This window comes from Coregonus clupeaformis, chromosome 8 (assembly GCF_020615455.1).
Source record: "Coregonus clupeaformis isolate EN_2021a chromosome 8, ASM2061545v1, whole genome shotgun sequence".
Taxonomy (NCBI): domain Eukaryota; kingdom Metazoa; phylum Chordata; class Actinopteri; order Salmoniformes; family Salmonidae; genus Coregonus; species Coregonus clupeaformis.
In genome coordinates this window covers 48,827,601-48,850,998 of record NC_059199.1, presented here as the reverse complement: position 1 = coordinate 48,850,998, position 23,398 = coordinate 48,827,601, and the positions used below count along the sequence as shown (strand labels likewise).

Here is a 23,398-nt window from a genome sequence, read left to right as displayed (position 1 = left end):
CTCCGAGACAGGATTATGTCGAGGCACAGATCTGGGGAAGGGTCCCAAAACATTTCTGCAGCATTGAAGGTCCCCAAGAACACAGTGGCCTCCATAATTCATAAATGGAAGAAGTTTGGAACCACCAAGACTTTTCCTAGAGCTGGCCGCCCGGCCAAACTGAGCAATCGGTGGAGAAGGGCCTTGGTCAGAGAGGTGACCAAGAACCCGATGGTCACTCTGACAGAGCTCAAGAGTTCCTTTGTGGAGATGGGAGAACCTTCCAGAAGGACAACCATCTCTACAGCACTCCACCAATCAGGCCTTTATGGTAGAGTGGCCAGATGGAAGCCACTCCTCTGTAAAAGGCACATGACAGGCTGCATGGAGTTTGCCAAAATGCACCTAAAGACTCTCAGACAATGAGAAACAAGATTCTCTGGTCTGATGAAACCAAGATTGAACTCTTTGGCCTGAATGCCAAGCGTCACGTCTGGAGGAAACCTGGCACCATCTCTACGGTGAAGCATGGTGGTGGCAGCATCATGCTGTGGGGATGTTTTTCAGCGGCAGGGACTGGGAGACTAGTCAGGATCGAGGGAAAGATGAACGGAGCAAAGTACAGAGAGATCCTTGTTGAAAACCTGCTCCAGAGCGCTCAGGACCTCAGACTGGGGCGAAGGTTCACCTTCCAACAGGACAGTGAGCCTAAGCACACAGCCAAGACTACGCAGGAGTGGCTTCAGGACAAGTCTCTGAATGTCCTTGAGTGGCCCAGCCAGAGCCTGGACTTGAACCCGATTGAACATCTCTGGAGAGACCTGAAAATAGCTGTGCAGCGATGCTCCCCATCCAACCTGACAGAGCTTGATAGGATCTGCAGAGAAGAATGGGAGAAACTCCCCAAATACATGTGTGCCAAGCTTGTAGCATCATACCCAAGAAGACTCGAGGCTGTAATCGCTGCCAAAGGTGCTTCAACAAAGTACTGAGTAAAGGGTCTGAATACTTATGTAAATTTGATATTTCCTCTTTTTTTAATATATACATTTGCAAAAATCTCTAAAAACTTATTTTTGCTTCGTCATTATTGGGTATTGTATGTAGATTGATGAGGGGAAAAAACAATTTAATCAGTTTTAGAATAAGGCTGTAACGTATCAAAATGTGGAAAAAGTCAACAGGTCTGAATACTTTCCGAATGCACTGTAAGTCAATCCTAGGACCTCAAACTTGTTAATGGTCAAATTAAACCCAATAGCAATCAGTGATCAAAACATCTAATTGTTGGGCTACATTGTTGACTTGATACCATAACTGAAAAGGGTATTTTTTTTTACTTATAATAATATAATATGCCATTTAGCAGACGCTTTTATCCAAAGCGACTTACAGTCATGCGTGCATACATTTTTTTGTGTATGGGTGGTCGCGGGGATCGAACCCACTACCTTGGCGTTACAAGCGCCGTGCTTTACCAGCTGAGCTACAGAGGACCACTTCTACATTCTACAAACTAAATGTGAATACAAATACAATTGTCAGAAACCATTTCTTGTCTTGTCACCGCTCAATGTGTTGAAGGTATGTAAGAAGATTCAACTTGAGTAGACCAATGTATGTCTTGCCCTCAGATGGTTGATATAGGCCTACCTGCAGTCTCTTCAACAAAGCTGGATATACTTTATCATTATACCACTTTATACTGATATTCCAATAGTTATTGGTCTTAGTTTATAATTAAAACAGTGCATTAAACTGCATTGACAGCATTTCAACAATGAGAGAATTCGTTTGACAATGTACACTTCAGAACCACTGTAAGTAGAAGGCCTAGCATCTTGTAGTAAAGCAGCGTCCCGTAGTGGCCATCCTGAGAAATACGCGCACCTTTCACTTTCGGTTTTCCCTAAATGCATAGTGACGACCTTTATTTTGAACGAACGACTACACTATATACATAGGTAAGTTTAGGTTCGAATGACACTATTTTGTAGGAAAAGGAAAACACAAGATTTTCTGTAAAATGTATAACTTGCGTCAGTATCTTTGCTATGTGTTTTCTTAGTGGAAAAACTGGTGGAAAACGAGTGGGAAACTTTGATAGGGATAACAACAACATTGCCAAACAAACAAATCACATTGATTGGGAGAACTTCTTCGTTAACTGACATATAAATACACAGTTAATTTCATGTAAGAATATATTGCGTACAATGGAATATTTCGTACTGTCAAAATGCTTACGTTCAGTAACTTTCAGTTTTTCACATTACATGGCTTTTATAACCTCCATTACTGTCACGAGCTGTTGTCAACTGCGGTCACGTTGCTCATCTCTTTCTCCAGTGTTGACAGAACTTCACAATGGAGGGTATAGCCGTGGAGGTTCTTGGCGTCCCCAATATCCTTGCCTCTGATAGAATGGTTGACAAGCTCACTATACACTTCCTGCGACCACGGAACGGTGGAGGAGAGGTGCAGAGAGTGCTGTTTCCATCTAACAGCCCGGGACAGGCCTTTGTCATATTTGAGGAACCAGAAGGTAGACGGTCTGTAATTAAATTGATGAAATTGCATTCTGCACAATTATTAGTATGTGTTAAAGTAGGCTACCCTTTGCCCCTGAATTTATTGATACACTTTCATAAAACCACCACAACTACTTGATCATTTATTTAACCTACCCTCTCTCTTTTGCAGTGGCTGCCCATGTCTTGCAGTTGCCCCATGTGTTGGAGGTGGACCAACAACAATTTAGTCTCAAAGTCAGAATAGTTGACAGGCCTGAGGTAGGGAAAAGCCCCTGTCCCTTGTATTACATATCATATTGTTCAAGTATAATTAAATCCTAATGTTTATCTTGTTTTGTTTTATGTGTGTGTATTTCAGGTGGACATGCCAGTCAAGGCAACTCTGGATGTGAGTGTGTTCCCCAATGACAGAGAGGTGCTGCGACTCCTAGACATCCATGGCTTTAAGGTGTACAAGCTTCGACATGGTCAGCTGCTCGTCCAGGGCTCCTTTCTGAAGCTCAGAGCAGTGAAAGCCCAACTGCAGCAGCTCTTACACCAAGACAACCAGCCCCAAAACAACCCTTCCCCACCCAGCCTCAGCGACCATGCCTCTGGGACCTCCAAAGCCTCCACCAGGATGCACCACACCAATGGTACTGCAATGCATGCTAGGAACATGAGTCCTATGTATGCTGGGAGCAGGAGTCCTATTTCAGTCAATGCAGAGCAGTTTGCACATGTCCTGCAGTCTTCTTCCCCAACCAACTCTTCACGGGACTCAGAGTCACCTTGTAGCCTCTCCAGCCCCCGGAGTGGCAACCCATCTCCCAGTCTTCTGGCACCAGGGTATGGGGCCAACGTCACCCACAGGAGGAACCCATCTCCCAGCAGGTCTCGCAGTGCGGTCTCCTTTCTAATGGACACAGATGTGCTCCGATATGCCCTGTGCTTCAGGAAAAACGACATTGATACAATTCTTGGAAGCAATAACATTCAAATGGATGTGCAGCCTAATGAATGTTCAGATATCAGTTCTGTCGTCCTCGAGGGGAAGAGCCCAAAGAGTGCTATGGAAAAGTTGCAAGACTTTCTCACTGCGCTCAACTCAACACTACGCACCCAAGAAATCCCACTGGGGACACTCGATCACAACAGGCAGGTTAGAATTGGTAAACTGATTCAGAAGTATAATAGTGTTTATCCTACTGTCCTTGTCAATCAGGTCGGAGATATTCTCCGCCTTGTAGGACCTTCCAGGGACAGTTATGACATGATGCAGATTCTCTTGGGAAAACCCCTAGAACTTCCACCAGCCGGGCGAACAGGGAGGGCACTGGACAGGGGCTCAAGGGACAGGAGAAGCAGTTCTCTATCGAGCCTGCCCAAAAAGAAGCATGCTCCCATCCCATGGGATCGTGACCCTGTCCCTGTGCCAGCTGCTGTACCAGATTACACCTCCTCAAAGTACCAGGGTGACTCTGGGCGTGGAAGGACTGTACAGAGGGCTGGAAGCCCAGTACCCTATACACCCACCCCCAGTCACAGGGGAAGAAGTCACTCTGATTCCCAGGAGAAAGTCAAGGAGCAGAGAGTAACACAGAGGGATGTCTCGAGGCAAGAAAGGGTGGATGATGTGGTAGGGCCCTCTGCTGGAGCTCAGATGCCAGTGGCGAAAAAGAAGCCATTACTTCCCAAAATTCCTACTAACAAAGCAGAATGGAAGAATGTGCTATCAAGAAAAATCAAGAAAAAACCATAGCAAGTCACTAGTTTAGATTCTGACACCTATAATAAAATTGGCTTAAGCTGTTTATTTCTTAAATATCTTAAATGTCATGATGTGGGGTAAAATGTTCAATAAAATGTGGCTTAGGCAAATTGATTATGACGGATTCTAATATGTTCTTTGTTATGGTCTGATTTGAACCTATTTCTGTTAGTAAATGTGGTTTCTTTTTTTGGGGGGTTCGAGAGTATAACTAATGTATTATATATTTTTGATCTTACATTTTTGTGTGATATTTGTTATTATTTTCATTATGTTTGAGACTAAATCACTATCGAAAGGTTTTGTAGAAGATATGCAAATGAAAAAGCAATTAGTTTCTGGAGTAGACTTTCAATGTAGCCTAATGATTAATTACAAATGATCTGTGTTGATTATTTGGAACAATTTGCCTATTCTGGGATGATCTCATTCAATTGCTTGTGGAATCTGTCATGGAATGTGTTAATTTAAATTCTTCACATAGATTAAAACCAACATATCATCCTCTCTCTCTTTAGAATTGTCATTGACTCCACATTCCACTTCATTCTGTTACTATGTCAGTTTGCCTCTACGCTTTTGCCTTAGTATCTGGTTGTGTGCTTCTTGCCAGACTGATTCTGAGTGTGTAACTTCTGGATCCAGAGTGTCATGTCGTGTGGTGATGGAGCCAGAAGCAGATGAGAGAGGAAGTTCTCACTGACGCAGACAGCCCCCCTCCCTACACAGGATGTGAGGCGGCCCCACGCAGTCGACATGACAGAACACAAGGCACACTGACAGAGGAAGTACTGATCAGAGATGAGCAGGTTAGGAGGGGGTGAGTGGAAGTGCAGTCTATGGGATGATACTTATGAGGAAACGGGCCATGTTCTTAATGTTATGAGAAAACATTAAGAACACCTTCTAATATTGACTTGAAACCCCCCCTTTTGTCCTCAGAACAGCCTCAATTTGTCGGGGCATGGACTGCAAGTTGTCGAAAGCGTTCCATAGGGATGCTGGCCCATGTTGACTCCAGCAGTGTTGCAGTTCTTGACAAACCGGTGCGCCTTTGCACCAACTACAATACCCCGTTCAAAGGCACTTCAATCTTTTGTCTTGCCCATTCATCTTCTGAATGGCACACATACACAATCCATGTCTCAATTGTCTCAAGGCTTAAAAATCCTTCTTTAACCTGTCTCCTCCCCTTCATCTACACTGATTTAAGTGGTTTTAACAAGTGACGTCAATAAGGGATCATAGGGTTCACCTGGATTCACCTGGTCAGTCTATGTCATAATGTTTTGTACACTCAAACAATTCAGATTTTTTCCCCAATTATTGGCAAAAGAGCTAATCTGATTGTTTAAAAAAAACTATTAGTGGAAAAATTGAATGAGGCTGCCTGTGTAAACGCAGCCTTAGAGAAGCAAAAATCACTCCAGGTTTCAAGTGCAACTCCATACACTCTAGGAAGTAACTCAAGAGTATCCTCTTGATTTACATATTGTAATAGGCCTTAGCAGTGTTACTGCAATGTGTTCTTTCACCAATGAGTGCTATGAGGTTTTATGTTGACGTCCATTGCCTCATCATTCACTGTTTCCCGAACAACGTTGGTTCACACGTGGTAGAAAAACAAATAGCTGTCATTGTCGATGAGTTCAAATGTAAGATGTTAGATGATCACCAATGACTAAGGCTGCGACTCAGAGGCTGACAGAAGTACACTGACTGAAATGTCAGAACATGGATTTTGTTTATTAACTACATTTTATTATTTGGCAATATTGACAAAGACTGAGTCCTTCTTTGTCCTCTCATACACTCATGCCACCCCCACACAATGTATCACCATCCTTTTCCAGTTGGTAGGAGACCGCTCTTCATATGTTCTGACTCATGTCTGGAGCCAGATTACCTGTCCTGCATTGGGAAATACCATACTGTTGAAACAGAGTGGAAATCTTGGTCTTTAATGGATGGTTTTCTACACAGGAATCAGACAATCTCGCAATTTATACAAAAATCTTTTGCCTACAATTACGGTGTGGTTTAATGTCTGATAAGGATCAGCCTGATCTCTAGCTCAGGACAAACCCCAGGGGGATGATGAATGCTGCTGTGGAGTCAGAAGCAGGAAATGCCCTGATCCTTCCCAGGAGATAAGGGAATGTTGTCCTCGAATTTACAGCAGATTTACAGGGTTAATTGTACAGGGTTGGCAGTGGATAGAGCCTATGTGTCTCTGTTCTGTTTTTATTTTATGTGACATTTTTTCATCAACTATGTTAGGAGAATGGAGTCTTTACGGAGAAAAAAAAGGCATGCAAAGGGAGAGGCTGAAAGACAGAGAGAAGGAAAGAGAAAGAGTGAGAGAGAGAGGGAGGGAGAGAGAGAGAGAAAGAGGGAGAGAGAGGGGGAGAGAGAGGGAGCGGGAGAAAGAGAGAAAGAGAGCGAGAGAGAGAGAGGGAGAGGGAGGGAGAGGCTGAGGGAGAGGGAGAAGGAGAGGGAGAGGAGAGGCTGAGAGAGCTTCTGCAACGGTTCACTCACTGCGGTCTGTCTCCCACGGAAACAAGGAGGTCTGGAGGCCTGTGGCAGGAAGAGGAGGATGCAGAAGTGCTGTATGTATTTAATGATAGCTCTTCTCTGTCCCGTTATGTACAGTATATATACTCGCTACAAACACAACACACACACACTGACACACACACACTCACACTCTCTCACACATACATACACACACACACACTCACTCTCCCACTGGGCACAGAAATAAATTCAACATCTATTCCATGTTGGTTCAACGTAATTTCGCTGAAATTACATGGAAACAATGTTGATTCAACCATTGTGTGCCCCCAGCTCTCTCTCTCTCTCTCTCACGCACACGCACACGCACACACACACACACACACACACATACACACACACACACACACACACACACACACACACTACTGAGAGGATGACATGCTGCAGCATGCCGACCACAGCCCTCAGTGACTTGACTAAGCAGCACACCATCCCAGAATCCACCGCACCACAAAAGAACAGACTTACGCCACACCCACAGCACGCCACCGGGCCCCAGCAGCACTAGTCTGTCTGCCTTCACTTCACTTCTCTCTGTCCTCTCTTGAGTCCTCGTTCGTTCCTTCCTCTCTGTTTATCTGTCTGTCTGTCAGGATGGCGGAGCTGGAAGGCCTGGAGTTTGGGAAGTCGGATTTTGTCCTTCTGGATGAGGTGAACATGGAGCAGTTTATGGAGAATCTGAAGTTAAGGTAAGGCCTGATTGTAGAGTGTCCGCTGGTAGAGAGGAGGTAGAGGGGAAGAGGAAGTAGCTGTCTGTAACACAGGGATGGAGATGAAGCTGTCATGGGGACACCTACTGAGGAACTGATGACTTTGTGGGCCCTCAAATATTTTATATGTATCTGTTATCTCAAACTGGCTGGTTGTGTGCTTGTAGGGTTGTGATGTCACAGCTTTACATTCAAGAGCTCTGTTGTCAGAGAGCGTGTACTCATCAGCCTCACAACAATGGCAACTTTTCAGGGCCTCTCTTATAGGAGTGTTATAAACTCTTTGTTTGTACAAGAACCAAGGTGAAGAAGTTGACTTGTAGAGACTGTGAGAGAGAAAGAGAGAGAGACAGGAAAAGGAGAAGGATGAGTCATTTCTGGTTTGACTTTCCCGCCCACCCTCAGTGGTTGCGATATGAACTTGTATTATCCGGTTAGTTTCTATCACCATAGAAACAGTCACATAAATAGATTCATTGTAAGTCAAGAATACGTCATCAACTCGTTTTATTTGACTTCACACTTTCTGATTGGTTTTCTCAGTGACATATTCTGTTGAGTTCTCTATTTTGGGTGTGGTGTGACTGTCTGCATCTGCTGCTAAATTCATCCTTCTCAGCATCTCTCTATTCCAACACTTGTCAGACTCTCTCTCTCTCTCTCTCTCTCTCTCTCTCTCTCTCTCTCTCTCTCTCTCTCTCTCTCTCTCTCTCTCTCTCTCTCTCTCTCTCTCTCTCTCTCTCAAGTTTGGTAACATCGTGACATGCCCTTCTCTTGAGACAGTAGTGAGAAACCACATAGACCCACATCTTCAGAATCCAGTGGAAGCTTAGAAGTAGTTAGAGTAGAATATCACTCAAGCAGATTTTATATAGCTCACATATTCTTAGCAAATGGACACTAGTTTCATATCACTTTTCTCATCGTAGTCCATTGGTGCGTTTGAGATGGTATCCTATTCCCTTTCCTATATAGTGGGCCCTGGTCAAAATTAGGGCACTATAGGGAATATATATGAACTTGGGTGCCGTTTCAGATGCAGCCCATGTGTTTTAGTGAGGCCTTTGCCCTAGATGGTAAGCTAGGCAATGCATGTACCAAATTCTTATTCCCTGAAGTTCCCATTAATTTGATCATGCCCTGCCTGACCATACTTTCCTTTAATATTGCCCATCAAGATACTATTAGGATCAGTCATAGTCACTTCCTGTTCTTAGTATACATCTAATATACACTGTAAATTACTGTTTGTGCCCATGTTCGTATCACAGGTTGTGACATTTACAGTATTTTTGGTTTAGATGCAAATAGAGTTGATTAATGACTTCATGCATATTGTATTTTTACACACAGAAACAGACTATTCTGTGTAATTTCAGCAGAATAGGTACCACAACAAGTCAAACCAATACCCAGGCAGGTTAAACAAGGTGAAGGAAGTGACGCCTCTTGAGGGTTGTCACTAGTTATCACAGTCACAAAGTCATAATTATAGCTAAACCCTGCACATTTCTATAATTTATCTTCTTAAAATTTGATTGTAAACCTAACCCTAACCTTAACCACACTGCTGTGGAAACCACTCTTGAGCCATAATTTGTACATACTTCCTGTTTTCACTTCTCACCTGTGTCACTTCCTGTCCTTTGGGGCGTGTTCTCTTGAGGGTGAGAGGTTTGACTTTAGGTGCAAAAATATGTTATTCTGGTCCCCCTTGTTACAGTGTTATCACGAGTTGGCTGTTTCATATCAAAATTATGTTTCCTGTTGTGGACATTCATTCTTTGACAATTTTCAAGTACATTACATAAGATAAAACCATACTTCAAAAAGCTACAATAAATTTAACTATGTCTCTGTGTTTGTCTATGTGCCTGGCAGGTTTGAGAAAGCCCGTATCTACACCTTCATAGGTGAGGTGGTGGTGTCAGTCAACCCCTATAAACAGATGGACATCTACGGTAAAGAGGCCATCGACGCGTACCGTGGCCGGGAGCTGTACGAGAACCCACCCCACCTGTACGCTGTGGCTGACGCTGCGTACAAGGCCATGAAGAGACGGGCCAAAGACACCTGCATCGTCATATCAGGTCTGTCTCACACTCCAGTCTCATTCATTAATTCCATCTCATACTCCAACCATCATCTTTTACCTATTTTTCCACGGTCCTGCTCGTTTGACTCACACCTTGCTGGTTTCTGAGCAGGCCAGAAGGCATGGTGAATGTATAGTATTTTAACTGGCTATGTCCTGCTGCCTTCATATAAAAAAGAGGACACTTCTGTTGATTTATTGTATTTAATATTTCTAAGGGCATTATCATGTGATGAAACATTCACACAAGACCTGCTCGCCATTTTTTATATTCATGCCATAGCATTGCTTCTTGGCTTATACAGTAGCACCATTTTACCAATAGTTTACTGAGGGAAGTAGAACTGAGCAGGGTCCCTCATCTATTCACAGTCTGTCCTGTTGCAGACCCCATCATGCCACTCTGTCTATGGGGTTTTCTCCTCTGTCCTCTGTCCTCTGTCTTCCGTCCTCTGTCCTCCGTCCTCTCTCCTCCATGACTCGGAAACTGATAAGCGGTTGTGTGGTCGAGGAGTGTGTCAATTCGTTAGCAGGCAAACGGAAGACGGTCATCCCCTCCTCGATAGCCTCCTTTTGGCGAGGAAGCACAAGTGTATCCTACGAGTCCTACACTTGTGAGTCCTTCACGGAAGAGTTTTGAAATCTGCCACACCCCCTTTGAATCAGCTGTTGTTTTCTTGAAGGAGAAAAGCATGCATACATTTAAAAAGGACATGCTACTTATCCTTGTATCTATAAAATGGCTTGCTCAACTAGCTACATTTGTTTTGACACTTTATACATTTATTTTGGGATTCCACCCTGTAAATGTAATTTGCCTGATGACGCGCAGTTGAAGAATGGGAGTCTCATTTCAAACAAGCGCATTTTCGTCTACTTTCCCTCTCCTCGATTACTTTTGACCTTTTTCAAATGGAGGCCAGAGAGGACGGAGGAGTGAGGACACAGCTAATCTAATTGAGAAAAGGCCAATGTCTACAGTATCTGAGTGCTCTCAGTTCCTCACTTCCTCCAGGATGCTTATTGCTCTTCACTGTTGCTGCAATGGTCTTTTCTCAGTTGCACCAGCTCAGAACGTCCTATTTCCTCATCTTCTGTGTGTACTCATAGCAGGCTACTTTACGGTCATAGAAAGAGGAATAGAAACATCGTGATTGGTGACTGACCGTCAATAACTACTTCTAGAAGATTCATGCCATAAATAAACTTCAGTTTACATTTTACATTTACGTCATTTAGCAGACGCTCTTATCCAGAGCGACTTACAGTTAGTGCATACATAAAAATAAAAAATCATACCCACCGTGGGAATCGAACCCACAACCCTGGCGTTGCAAACGCCATGCTCTACAAACTGAGCTACATCCCCTGCCGGCCATTCCCTCCCCTACCCTAGACGACGCTGGGCCAATTGTGCGCCGCCCCATGGGTCTCCCGGTCGCGGCCGGCTACGACAGAGCCTGAATACGAACCAGGATCTCTAGTGGCACAGCTAGCACTGCGATGCAGTGCCTTAGACCACTGCGCCACTCGGGAGACTCTATGTTTACCATGTATGATCTCATATCGTAGAAGTACAAATATACTGTATGTCTACTAATATATCCAGTATCTGTGGCAAACTATGCAAGTAATGTACATGTACTGCTATACATGAGTTGCTTCTGTGTTATTAATGATCTGTGTCTGTGTCCCAGGTGAGAGTGGAGCAGGAAAGACAGAGGCTAGCAAGTACATCATGCAGTACATCGCAGCTATCACCAACCCCGGCCAGAGAGCAGAGGTTGAGAGGTGAGTCATCAGTGATTCTGAGGAGGCTCTCCCCTCCCAGGTAAATAACTACATCTTAGACTGGGTTAGAGTACAGGTTCTGATTCTGAAAGGAACTTCAGTATATTGCATTTAGTCTTGTGCATCAGGCTTCCTCCCTAACCTCAGAAGTACAATAGCCCAGAGACGAGGTTATATTGTGTCAGACTCAATGTCATAGACACAAATTCACAATTGAAGGGTGGAAAGAACTTCCAATTCACCTCTCTCTTTTTATCTTCCTCTGCTCTCACTCTTTGGGCCACATTCTCACCTGATACTATCAATGATGACCGCCCTCTCCTCTCTTACACAGTGTGAAGAACGTTCTGCTGAAGTCAAACTGTGTGCTGGAGGCCTTCGGTAATGCCAAGACTAATCGCAATGACAACTCCAGCCGCTTCGGCAAGTACATGGACATCAACTTCAACTTCAACGGCGACCCCACCGGCGGCCATATTAACAACTACCTGCTGGAGAAGGTACGAACAATATGATTGGATAGGATAGAGAGAGACATACAGTGATTGGACCTTGGGGTGAGGAGAGGGACTTAACAGATAGGAGAGGAGATTTGATTGGACGGCTTGAACAGAACTCATATTTATAGGGCAAGTTTCCCAGACACAGATTAAGCCTTGTCCTGGACTACAAATGGAGATTGAACATGCTTTTTAGTGAAGGAATATATAATAGTGAAGGAATATACTTAATATGTGTCTGTGTCCATAGTCTTCTTTTGAAAAGTTATCCATTTTCTGGTCTTCATTTCATAGTTGAACATAAATGTTTGATAAAGGTGATGAAGCAGAGAGAGGTGAGAGAGTGGGTCCGTGAATAGAAATGCCTGTGAATTACACCCTGTTCTGGTTCTGTTGAATGATAATGAAGGGCTCACCTGGGGGCATGATGATATAGGGTGCTGTTTTGATCCTTTCTATGAGCTAGCCTAACACACCATCTGACACAGTGGGGCTGTGTGAACGATGGTGTCATCCATTCTCACTGCACAGAAATAACCTTGCTAACCGTGGATCAGTGAAGTGTCTGAACCCTGTTCTTCTGTCTTGTATTTGGAATTATGTTTTTAGTTAAACTCGCGGCCTGTGTGTATGTGTTTGTGTGTGTGTGTGTGTGTGTATGTGTGTGTATTCATGTATTTTTCTCTGTTCCCACATGCAAGTCAAGGGTCGTTCAGCAGCAGGGAGGAGAGAGGAACTTCCACTCCTTCTATCAGGTAAATATTGATCTTTACTGGTCAAAAATGTATTCACGCATGACTGTAAGTCACTTTTGATAAAAGCGTCTGCTAAATGGCATATATTATTATTATATTATTATGTACAATAAAGTCATAAGTATGATTAACAATGGCTTAATGCTGTTTGGATCAGGACATGTATGGCTGGATCAGGAAAAGGACAGGGTGGAAAAAGGCTATTTTGATTTGTTCTATTACAGATTCATAATTAGTCATGAATGTTTCCATATTTTCCCAATTCAACATCTGTACTGTACTGTATGTGTTTTTATTTCCACAGTTACTGCGTGGAGGCTCAGAGGAAATGCTTGGGTCCCTTCACCTCCAGAATAACCCTGTCAACTATGTGTACACCAGAGAAGGAGCTGCCTCCACCGTGAGTTCTCCTTCAGTCTTCTACAGTAGCTCCACAACCTTACCATGACATTGGTTGCTGGACAAAACACATAGACACTCAACACTCATTTGTGAATACAGTGTTTCCAGCTATTTCTAAGAAAGGAAAGCAACGTAAAGTAAAGTAGCATAACGTTAAGTAACTTAGGGTAAAGTAAAGTAACGTAAGGTTAAGTAGCATAACGTTAAGTAACTTAGGGTAAAGTAAAGTAACGTAAGGTAAAGTTGCATAACGTTAAGTAACTTAGGGTGAAGTAAAGTAACGTGAGGTAAAGTAGCATAACGTTAAGTAACTTAGGGTAAAGTAAAGTAACGTGAGGTAAAGTAGCATAACGTTAAGTAACTTAGGGTAAAGTAAAGTAACGTAAGGTAACCTAACGTAAAGTTAAGTTAAGAGTAGTAAATACTGTTCTGTAGTCTGTAATTTACCTCTCTCTTTCTCTGTAGACATCCAACAACGACCGGTCCAGTCACAGGGCTGTGCTGAGTGCCCTGAACGTGATTGGCTTCACAGAAGAGGAGATCGACTCCATCTACAGGATCCTGGGGACCATCCTCATCCTGGTTGGTTGAATACAGTATTATTATTGGTCACATTTCTATTGGCCATACATACCAACGGTTACCTGAATGATCCAATGCAACTATAAGACTTTAGCATGTTGTTTACTTACATTATTGGTGCTCATCTAAACTAAGAGCTTATGTTAATGGTTCAGTGCATTAAACCTTAACATGCTTGACAGAGATTGATTTGATTTATTAGGATCCCCTTTAGCCAATGGCGACAGCTAGTCTTACTGGGGTCAGACACATAACAAAAAAGACATTACAGACAAAATACTGTACAATTCACATACATTTAAAAACATTAACATGTAGTGTGTGTGTGTGTGTGTGTGTGTGTGTGTGTGTGTGTGTGTGTGTGTGTGTGTGTGTGTGTGTGTGTGTGTGTGTGCATTTATCAGTTACACATACATGTCAGCACATACACAGTTAAAGGAACATTTGATATCCTGGTTGGAAACCTATTATTTCTTAGTACATGCCTTAGTACATACCTTGCAATTTACCTGCGAAATAAAGTGCAACCCTGTAATCTATGATTTATACCAAATCCAGTGTTATAGTACTAGGATCATGAACTGTGTTTCTGCCACTTCCCAGGGCAACCTGCAGTTTGAGACAGACAGTGAGAGTGTCCAGGTGGTGGGTCTGGAGGCTGTGAGACACATCGCTGAGCTGACCACCACAGAGCCAGACAACGTGTCCAAGAGCCTGCTGTACCGCACTGTGGCCACCGGGGGCGGAGAGGTCATAGAGAAGGGACACACTGAAAAGGAGGCCTGCTTCGGCCGGGACGCTTTCGCCAAGGTACTGGGCTGGTCACTATTAGCATAGCAAGACTTGTTGTCTTTATAAATTACAAATCCCATCAATGTTGAAACATTATTGTGTACTGCATAACTCTGCTTTCTCACATCTTTTTCTCATGTTATTTCTGGTCACATTCTCTTCTCTCTCTCTCTCTCTCTCTCTCTCTCGCTCTCTCTCTCTCTCTCTCTCTCTCTCTCTCTCTCTCTCTCTCTCTCTCTCTCTCTCTCTCTCTCTCTCGCTCTCTCCCTTACTCTCTCCCTCTCCCCCTCTCTCTCTTTTTCTCTCTCTCGCCGCTCTATGTTGGTTCTTTAGGCTCTCTATGAGAGATTGTTTGGTTGGATTGTGGCTCGTATCAATGCTGTTATTGAGGTGAAAGACTACAACCCAGTGCTTCATGGGAAAAACACAGTCATTGGAGTGCTGGATATTTACGGCTTCGAAATCTTCGACAACAACAGGTTGGACTCTCAAATAGTATCTATCTACCTTCTCCTCCCTGTCCATGTATTTACAATCCTGTGAGTTATCTTTACAATCCTGTGTGTTATCAGGATGGCAGATCAGGCTTGTATTTTGATATCAATATTTCTCCCAATATCTATAATTTCTAACTTTTTGAAACCTCTCTGAAGAATACATGTATTTCTTCAAAATGTATGGTAGTCATGGTGACTACATTATCTGTTATTCCATATTGAAACCTGTGTTTCTGTGTTGTCGTTGGGCAGCTTTGAACAGTTCTGTATTAACTACTGTAATGAGAAGCTGCAGCAGCTCTTCATCGAGCTGATCCTTCGCCAGGAACAAGACGAGTACCAGAGAGAGGGTATCACCTGGCGGCATGTGAGTCACACACACGCACACGCGGACTCACACAAACACATGTACACACACAGACGCGCATGCACGCAGAAACACACACACTTTCTCTCTCTCTCTCTCTCTCTCTCTCTCTCTCTCTCTCTCTCTCTCTCTCTCTCTCTCTCTCTCTCTCTCTCTCTCTCTCTCTCTCTCTCTCTCTCTCTCTCTCTCTCTCTCTCGCTCTCGCTCTCGCTCTCTCTCTCTCTCTCTCTCTCCACAAACACACTCCCATAAGCAACACATACAGTATTCAGAAGCCTACATCTAACAGTTCCTCTCCCCCCTGTGTGTTTCCAGATTGACTACTTTAACAACCAGATCATCGTGGACCTGGTGGAACAGCCCCATAAGGGCATCATCTCTGTGTTGGACGAGGCCTGTCTCACTGTGGGGAAGGTGACAGACACCGTCTGCCTGGAGAGCATGGATGCTAAGCTGGGACAACACCCCCACTACACCTCCCGCAAGGTGGGTCAAAGGAGCAGCACTGCCTTCAATAGAATAAACTCTATTCTATTCTATGTTATTCTCTTCTATTCTAGTCTATTCTATGTTATTCTCTTCTATTCTATGTTATTCTCTTCTCTTCTCTTCTCTTCTATTCTATTCTATTCTATGTTATTCTCTTCTATTCTATTCTATGTTATTCTCTTCTATTCTATTCTATGTTATTCTCTTCTATTCTAGTCTATTCTATTCTATGTTATCCTCTTCTATTCTAGTCTATTCTATTCTATTCTATGTTATTCTCTTCTATTCTATTCTATTCTAGTCTATTCTATGTTATTCTATTCTATTATATTCTATGTTATTCTCTTCTATTCTCTTCTATTCTAGTCTATGTTATTCTCTTCTATTCTATTCTATTCTATTCTATTCTATGTTATTCTCTTCTATTCTATTCTATTCTATGTTATTCTCTTCTATTCTAGTCTATTCTATTCTATGTTATTCTCTTCTATTCTATTCTATGTTATTCGATTCTATGTTATTCTCTTCTATTCTATTCTATTCTATGTTATTCTCTTCATTCTATTCTATTCTATGTTATTCTCTTCTATTCTAGTATATTATATTCTATGTTATTCTATTCTATTCTATTCTGTTCTATTCTATTCTATTCTATGTTATTCTCTTCTATTCTATTCTATTCTATTCTATGTTATTTTCTTCTATTATATTCTATGTTATTCTCTTCTATTCTATTCTATTCTATGTTATTCTCTTCTATTCTATGTTATGCTCTTCTATTCTAGTCTATTCTATTCTATGTTATTCTCTTCTATTCTATTCTATTCTATGTTATTCTCTTCTATTCTATTCTATTCTATTCTAAGTTATTCTCTTCTATTCTAGTCTATTCTATTCTATGTTATCCTCTTCTATTCTAGTCTATTCTATTCTATTCTATGTTATTCTCTTCTATCCTAGTCTATTTTATTCTATTCTATTCTATGTTATTCTATTCTATTCTATTCTATGTTATTCTCTTCTCTTCTATTCTATTCTATTCTATGTTATTTTCTTCTATTATATTCTATGTTATTCTCTTCTATTCTATTCTATTCTATTCTATGTTATTCTCTTCTATTCTATGTTATGCTCTTCTATTCTAGTCTATTCTATTCTATGTTATTCTCTTCTATTATATTCTATTCTATGTTATTCTCTTCTATTCTATTCTATTCTATTCTAAGTTATTATCTTCTATTCTAGTCTATTCTATGTTATTCTCTTCTATTCTAATCTAATCTATTCTATTCTCCCAGGCCATAATTCTAACACAAATACCTCCAACTTTCCTCTCTACAGCTCCTATAACCATGTCCCTGTAACCATAAAATAGTCATTCCTTCTGCAACTTACACTAAAAACCCACAATGCGAATTATGCTGAGGTACACCAATCCTTCCTCTACCTCACTGAAGATGTCTTCTCTCCATTACTGTCTTCATTATACTGCAACACTCCCATCAGGACCCAATGGATGGTTTAAGAATGGCTTTAACACCCCACTGGTGTGATATTGTTAGTGCAGTTACACTGGATGGTCAGTAGAGAGCAGGGGTTTCACACTATTTACACTCTTGTGGTTTCGTTATACACTGCTCAAAAAAATTAAGGGAACACTTAAACAACACAATGTAACTCCAAGTCAATCACACTTCTGTGAAATCAAACTGTCCACTTAGGAAGCAACATTGATTGACAATACATTTCACATGCTGTTGTGCAAATGGAATAGACAACAGGTGGAAATTATAGGCAATTAGCAAGACACCCCCAATAAAGGACTGGTTTTGCAGGTGGTGACCACAGACCACTTCTCAGTTCCTATGCTTCCTGGCTGATGTTTTGGTCACTTTTGAATGCTGGCGGTGCTTTCACTCTAGTGGTAGCATGAGACGGAGTCTACAACCCACACAAGTGGCTCAGGTAGTGCAGCTCATCCAGGATGGCACATCAATGCGAGATGTGGCAAGAAGGTTTGCTGTGTCTGTCAGCGTAGTGTCCAGAGCATGGAGGCACTACCAGGAGACAGGCCAGTACATCAGGAGACGTGGAGGAGGCCGTAGGAGGGCAACAACCCAGCAGCAGGACTGCTACCTCCGCCTTTGTGCAAGGAGGGGTAGGAGGAGCACTGCCAGAGCCCTGCAAAATGACCTCCAGCAGGCCACAAATGTGCATGTGTCTGCTCAAACGGTCAGAAACAGACTCCATGAGGGTGGTATGAGGGCCCGACGTCCACAGGTGGGGGTTGTGCTTACAGCCCAACACCGTGCAGGACGTTTGGCATTTGCCAGAGAACACCAAGATTGGCAAATTCGCCACTGGCGCCCTGTGCTCTTCACAGATGAAAGCAGGTTCACACTGAGCACATGTGACAGACGTGATAGAGTCTGGAGACGCCGTGGAGAACATTCTGCTGCCTGCAATATCCTCCAGCATGACCGGTTTGGCGGTGGGTCAGTCATGGTGTGGGGTGGCATTTCTTTGGGGGGCCGCACAGCCCTCCATGTGCTCGCCAGAGGTAGCCTGACTGCCATTAGGTACCGAGATGAGATCCTCAGACCCCTTGTGAGACCATATGCTGGTGCGGTTGGCCCTAGGTTCCTCCTAATGCAAGACAATGCTAGACCTCATGTGGCTGGAGTGTGTCAGCAGTTCCTGCAAGAGGAAGGTATTGATGCTATGGACTGGCCCGCCCGTTCCCCAGACCTGAATCCAATTGAGCACATCTGGGACATCATGTCTCGCTCCATCCACCAACGCCACGTTGCACCACAGACTGTCCAGGAGTTGGCGGATGCTTTAGTCCAGGTCTGGGAGGAGATCCCTCAGGAGACCATCCGCCATCTCATCAGGAGCATGCCCAGGCATTGTAGGGAGGTCATACAGGCACGTGGAGGCCACACACACTACTGAGCCTCATTTTGACTTGTTTTAAGGACATTACATCAAAGTTGGATCAGCCTGTAGTGTGGTTTTCCACTTTAATTTTGAGGGTGACTCCAAATCCAGACCTCCATGGGTTGATAAATTTGATTTCCATTGATAATGTTTGTGTGATTTTGATGTCAGCACATTCAACTATGTAAAGAAAAAAGTATTTAATAAGATTATTTCATTCATTCAGATCTAGGATGTGTTATTTTAGTGTTCCCTTTATTTTTTTGAGCAGTGTACTTCAGCAGACAGCTACATTCTATTGAGACCATTAAGACAGACAGTAACATCCAATGGTAGTGGGTCTAAATGCTCTACTTCCAACTGTACTATAGGATGCTTCCATATGTGAGAGATATAAGAGAGGTGTAAGAGATGATTGTATCCCCCTCTGCCAGCCTATATTACAGAGGGTAACTGTGACGATTAAAATAATAATAATGATGATGATGATGACGAGGATGATGATGATGATGATGATGATGATGATGATGTTGGTGATGATGGTGATGACGATGATGATGATTACAATGATGATGATGATGATGGTGATGATGGTGATGATAGTGACGATGATGATGATGATGATGATGATGATGATGATGATGATATCTCCATTGTAGCTCACCCCGTCAGACAAGACTATGGAGTTCCACAGAGACTTCCGTATCCGCCACTACGCTGGGGACGTCACGTGAGTCACATACTTTTACTTGCTGTAAACTCACTTACTCTAATCTCCTTCATCCCTGTTGGGGACCTAAGGCTGACTCAGCCTGCACTTAAACCACAACCATGACAGGAAACTATGGTGGTTCAACAGGTGAAAGGTCATGGTGATGTAACACAGGAAAGGTCATAGGTTATAGGACCTATAAGATTAATGTTGATTGGATGAAAAGTCAAGGGCAGTGAATGTCACTTTAACTCTACCCACATGTACATATTACTACCTCAACTAGCCGGTGCCCCCGCACATTGACTCTGCACCGGTACCCCCCTGTATATATAGCCTCCCTACTGTTATTTTATTTTACTTCTGCTCTTTTTTTCTCAACACTTTTTTGTTGTTGTTTTATTTTACTTTTTTATTAAAAATAAATGCACTGTTGGTTAAGGGCTGTAAGTAAGCATTTCCCTGTAATGTCTGCACCTGTTGTATTCGGCGCATGTGGCCAATACAATTTGATTTGATTTGATTTGTAGCTAAATGAAGACAAGCCAGTACCAGCGCCAAGCCATTAGCGCCTTGGCTAGCACTGTTGGCACTAGTATTGTGGGACCTACATAAAAAAAAGTGCGCTGCCCTCAATTTTTGAAATAGAAGGACATCGTCTTATTGAGGGAGGGAGAGAGGGAGGGAGGGAGGGAGTAGACCAGACTATTATCCAGTACCAGGGTCTTTCATAGGCTAACAATGTGGGTTTATCCAGTACCAGCGTCTTTCATTGGCTAACACTGTGGGAGAGAGAGAGAGAGAGAGAGAGAGAGATTACCAAACTATTTCCCCTTAGAAAGTCTTGAGCAGTACTAATCAAGGAGAAGTAGAGTGGGTCTTGCCAAGTACATGTGACGAGAAATGACAGTCAGGGAATCCAAGTTAACATGATGTATAATATGACTTCAACGCTGAGCAATTAGGTCATGTTTGGTTTACATTCATCCGTCCCTGAATACCCAGCTGGCTCACACACCACAATCATGCCTTTTAGTGCACAACATGCTAGTGAAATAGTGCAGTAGTCATCGCCTGCGTCTGAAATGGCACCTTATTCCCTAAATAGTGCATTACTTTTGACCAGGGCTCTGGTCCAAAGTAGTGCAATATATACTGAAAAGGATTAGACGTTGTTCCAATACGACAGGGCTCCTGGGCGGCCATGATGGAAGGCTCTCCTTGTCACTATGTTGTCCTCATCTGTCTGTCACCCTGTCACAGCCAGGTCCCAGGGGAGAGCCTGCCTCAGCCTCGCTGTCACCCTTCGTAAGGTCCCTACACCTCACTGTGACTGCGACAGTCCCCCCCCAACCTATCCCATCCCCTGCTCCTGCTAAATATACCCTGCCTCGTCCCCGCCACGACCCACCCCTCCCACCCATGTCACAGCGCCACCCCCCCTTCCCACGCCCCTCCAGCACTGACCTACTTTGCTCCCCCCTCCCTCCTTACTTTTCTCAATCCATCTCTCTTTCTCTTTCTCTCTTTCTCTTCCTCTCTCTCTTCTCCCGCTGTCTTATCGCTCTCATCTGTATCCTACAGCCATACATTTCCGTCTCATTGCCCTATAGTGTTGCCGACTCCTCAAACCCTTCTTAACACTAGATACTATTGAACTTCATGCTATAGCTTAGCCTTTATATTTTAACCATGGCCTTTAGCACTTCACTCTTAGTCTCTCACCACTATATACAGTGAGGGAAAAAAGTATTTGATCCCCTGCTGATTTTGTACGTTTGCCCACTGACAAAGACATGATCAGTCTATAATTTTAATGGTAGGTTTATTTGAACAGTGAGAGACAGAATAACAACAACAAAAATCCAGAAAAACGCATGTAAAAAATGTTATCAATTGATTTGCATTTTAATGAGGGAAATAGGTATTTGACCCCTCTGCGAAACATGACTTAGTACTTCGTGGCAAAACCCTTGTTGGCAATCGCAGAGGTCAGATGTTTCTTGTAGTTGGCCACCAGGTTTGCACACATCTCAGGAGGGATTTTGTCCCACTCCTCTTTGCAGATCTTCTCCAAGTCATTAAGGTTTCGAGGCTGACGTTTGGCAACTCAAACCTTCAGCTCCCTCCACAGATTTTCTATGGGATTAAGGTCTGGAGACTGGCTAGGCCACTCCAGGACCTTAATGTGCTGCTTCTTGAGCCACTCCTTTGTTGCCTTGGCCGTATGTTTTGGGTCATTGTCATGCTGGAATACCCATCCACAACCCATTTTCAATGCCCTGGCTGAGGGAAGGAGGTTCTCACCCAAGATTTGACGGTACATCGTCCCTTTGATGCGGTGAAGTTGTCCTGTCCCCTTAGCAGAAAAACACCCCCAAAGCATAATGTTTCCACCTCCATGTTTGATGGTGGGGATGGTGTTCTTGGGGTCATAGGCAGCATTCCTCCTCCTACAAACACGGCGAGTTGAGTTGATGCCAAAGAGCTCGATTTTGGTCTCATCTGACCACAACACTTTCACCCAGTTCTCCTCTGAATCATTCAGATGTTCATTGGCAAACTTCAGACGGGCCTGTATATGTGCTTTCTTGAGCAAGGGGACCTTGCGGGCGCTGCAGGATTTCAGTCCTTCACGGCAGAGTGTGTTACCAATTGTTTTCTTGGTGACTATGGTCCCAGCTGCCTTGAGATCATTGACAAGATCCTCCCGTGTAGTTCTGGGCTGATTCCTCACCGTTCTCATGATCATTGCAACTCCACGAGGTGAGATCTTGCATGGAGCCCCAGGCCAAGGGAGATTGACAGTTATTTTGTGTTTCTTCTATTTGCGAATAATCGCACCAACTGTTGTCACCTTCTCACCAAGCTGCTTGGCGATGGTCTTGTAGCCCATTCCAGCCTTGTGTAGGTCTACAATCTTGTCCCTGACATCCTTGGAGAGCTCTTTGGTCTTGGCCATGGTGGAGAGTTTGGAATCTGATTGATTGATTGCTTCTGTGGACAGGTGTCTTTTATACAGGTAACAAGCTGAGATTAGGAGCACTCCCTTTAAGAGTGTGCTCCTAATCTCAGCTCGTTACCTGAATAAAACACACCTGGGAGCCAGAAATCTTTTTGATTGAGAGGGGGTCAAATAATTATTTCCCTCATTAAAATGCAAATCAATTTATAAAATTTTTGGAATGCGTTTTTCTGGATTTTTTTGTTGTTATTCTGTCTCTCACTGTTCAAATAAACCTACCATTAAAATTATAGACTGATCATTTCTTTGTCAGTGGGCAAACGTACAAAATCAGCAGGGGATCAAATACTTTTTTCCCTCACCGTACCTGTGCTTTGTATAACCATATCCTTCCATATGTTTTACTGCACACAATGTACTTCCACCCCATATGCTACCCTCCACCTTCAAATCTATATTGAACAAAAATATAAACGCTACATGTAAAGTGTTGGTTCCATTTTTCATGAGCTGAAATAAAAGATCCCAGAAATGTTCCATACACACAAAAAGCTTATTTCTCTCAAATGTTGTGCACAAATTGTTTACATCCCTGTTAGTGAGCATTTCTCCTTTGCCAAGATAATGCATCCACCTGACAGATGTGGCATATCAAGAAGCTGATTAAACAGCATGATCATAACACAGGTGCACCTTGTGCTGGGGACAATAAAAGGCCACTCTAAAATATGCAGTTCTGTCACACAAGACAATGCCACAGATTATGTCTCAAGTTTTGAGGGAGCATGCAATTGGCATGCTGACTGCAGGAATGTCCAACAGAGCTGTTGCCAGAGAATTGAATGTTCATTTCTCGACCAATGTCGTTTTAGAGAATTTGGCAGTACATCCAACCGGCCTCACAACCACAGACCACGTGTAACCACGCCAGCCCAGGACCTCCACATCCGTCTGAGGA

The 23,398-nt window shown here is 43.2% G+C and overlaps 2 protein-coding genes across 2 annotated transcripts in view; both read left to right on the top strand.

Annotated features, from left to right (window-relative positions):
• Positions 1 to 1,889: 1,889 nt before the first annotated feature.
• On the top strand, positions 1,890 to 4,767 carry si:dkey-154b15.1. Its single transcript, XM_041884915.1, has 4 exons — positions 1,890 to 1,943; positions 2,329 to 2,524; positions 2,683 to 2,771; positions 2,872 to 4,767. The coding sequence occupies exons 2-4, from the start codon at positions 2,347 to 2,349 to the stop codon at positions 4,252 to 4,254; spliced, it is 1,650 nt and encodes a 549-aa protein (XP_041740849.1). The 5' UTR covers positions 1,890 to 1,943; positions 2,329 to 2,346; the 3' UTR covers positions 4,255 to 4,767.
• Positions 4,768 to 7,337: 2,570 nt separating this feature from the next.
• The window catches only part of myo1g (myosin IG), a 56,880-nt gene continuing 40,819 nt past the window's right edge, over positions 7,338 to 23,398 (top strand). Inside the window, exons 1-12 of the mRNA XM_041883642.2 lie at positions 7,338 to 7,532; positions 9,435 to 9,643; positions 11,346 to 11,439; positions 11,774 to 11,939; positions 12,641 to 12,694; positions 12,999 to 13,094; positions 13,562 to 13,678; positions 14,282 to 14,488; positions 14,804 to 14,949; positions 15,220 to 15,334; positions 15,650 to 15,820; positions 19,423 to 19,493. Coding sequence (XP_041739576.1) covers positions 7,438 to 7,532; positions 9,435 to 9,643; positions 11,346 to 11,439; positions 11,774 to 11,939; positions 12,641 to 12,694; positions 12,999 to 13,094; positions 13,562 to 13,678; positions 14,282 to 14,488; positions 14,804 to 14,949; positions 15,220 to 15,334; positions 15,650 to 15,820; positions 19,423 to 19,493 — 1,541 coding nt within the window. The 5' untranslated portion in view covers positions 7,338 to 7,437. The remainder of the gene's footprint in view (positions 7,533 to 9,434; positions 9,644 to 11,345; positions 11,440 to 11,773; positions 11,940 to 12,640; positions 12,695 to 12,998; positions 13,095 to 13,561; positions 13,679 to 14,281; positions 14,489 to 14,803; positions 14,950 to 15,219; positions 15,335 to 15,649; positions 15,821 to 19,422; positions 19,494 to 23,398) is intronic.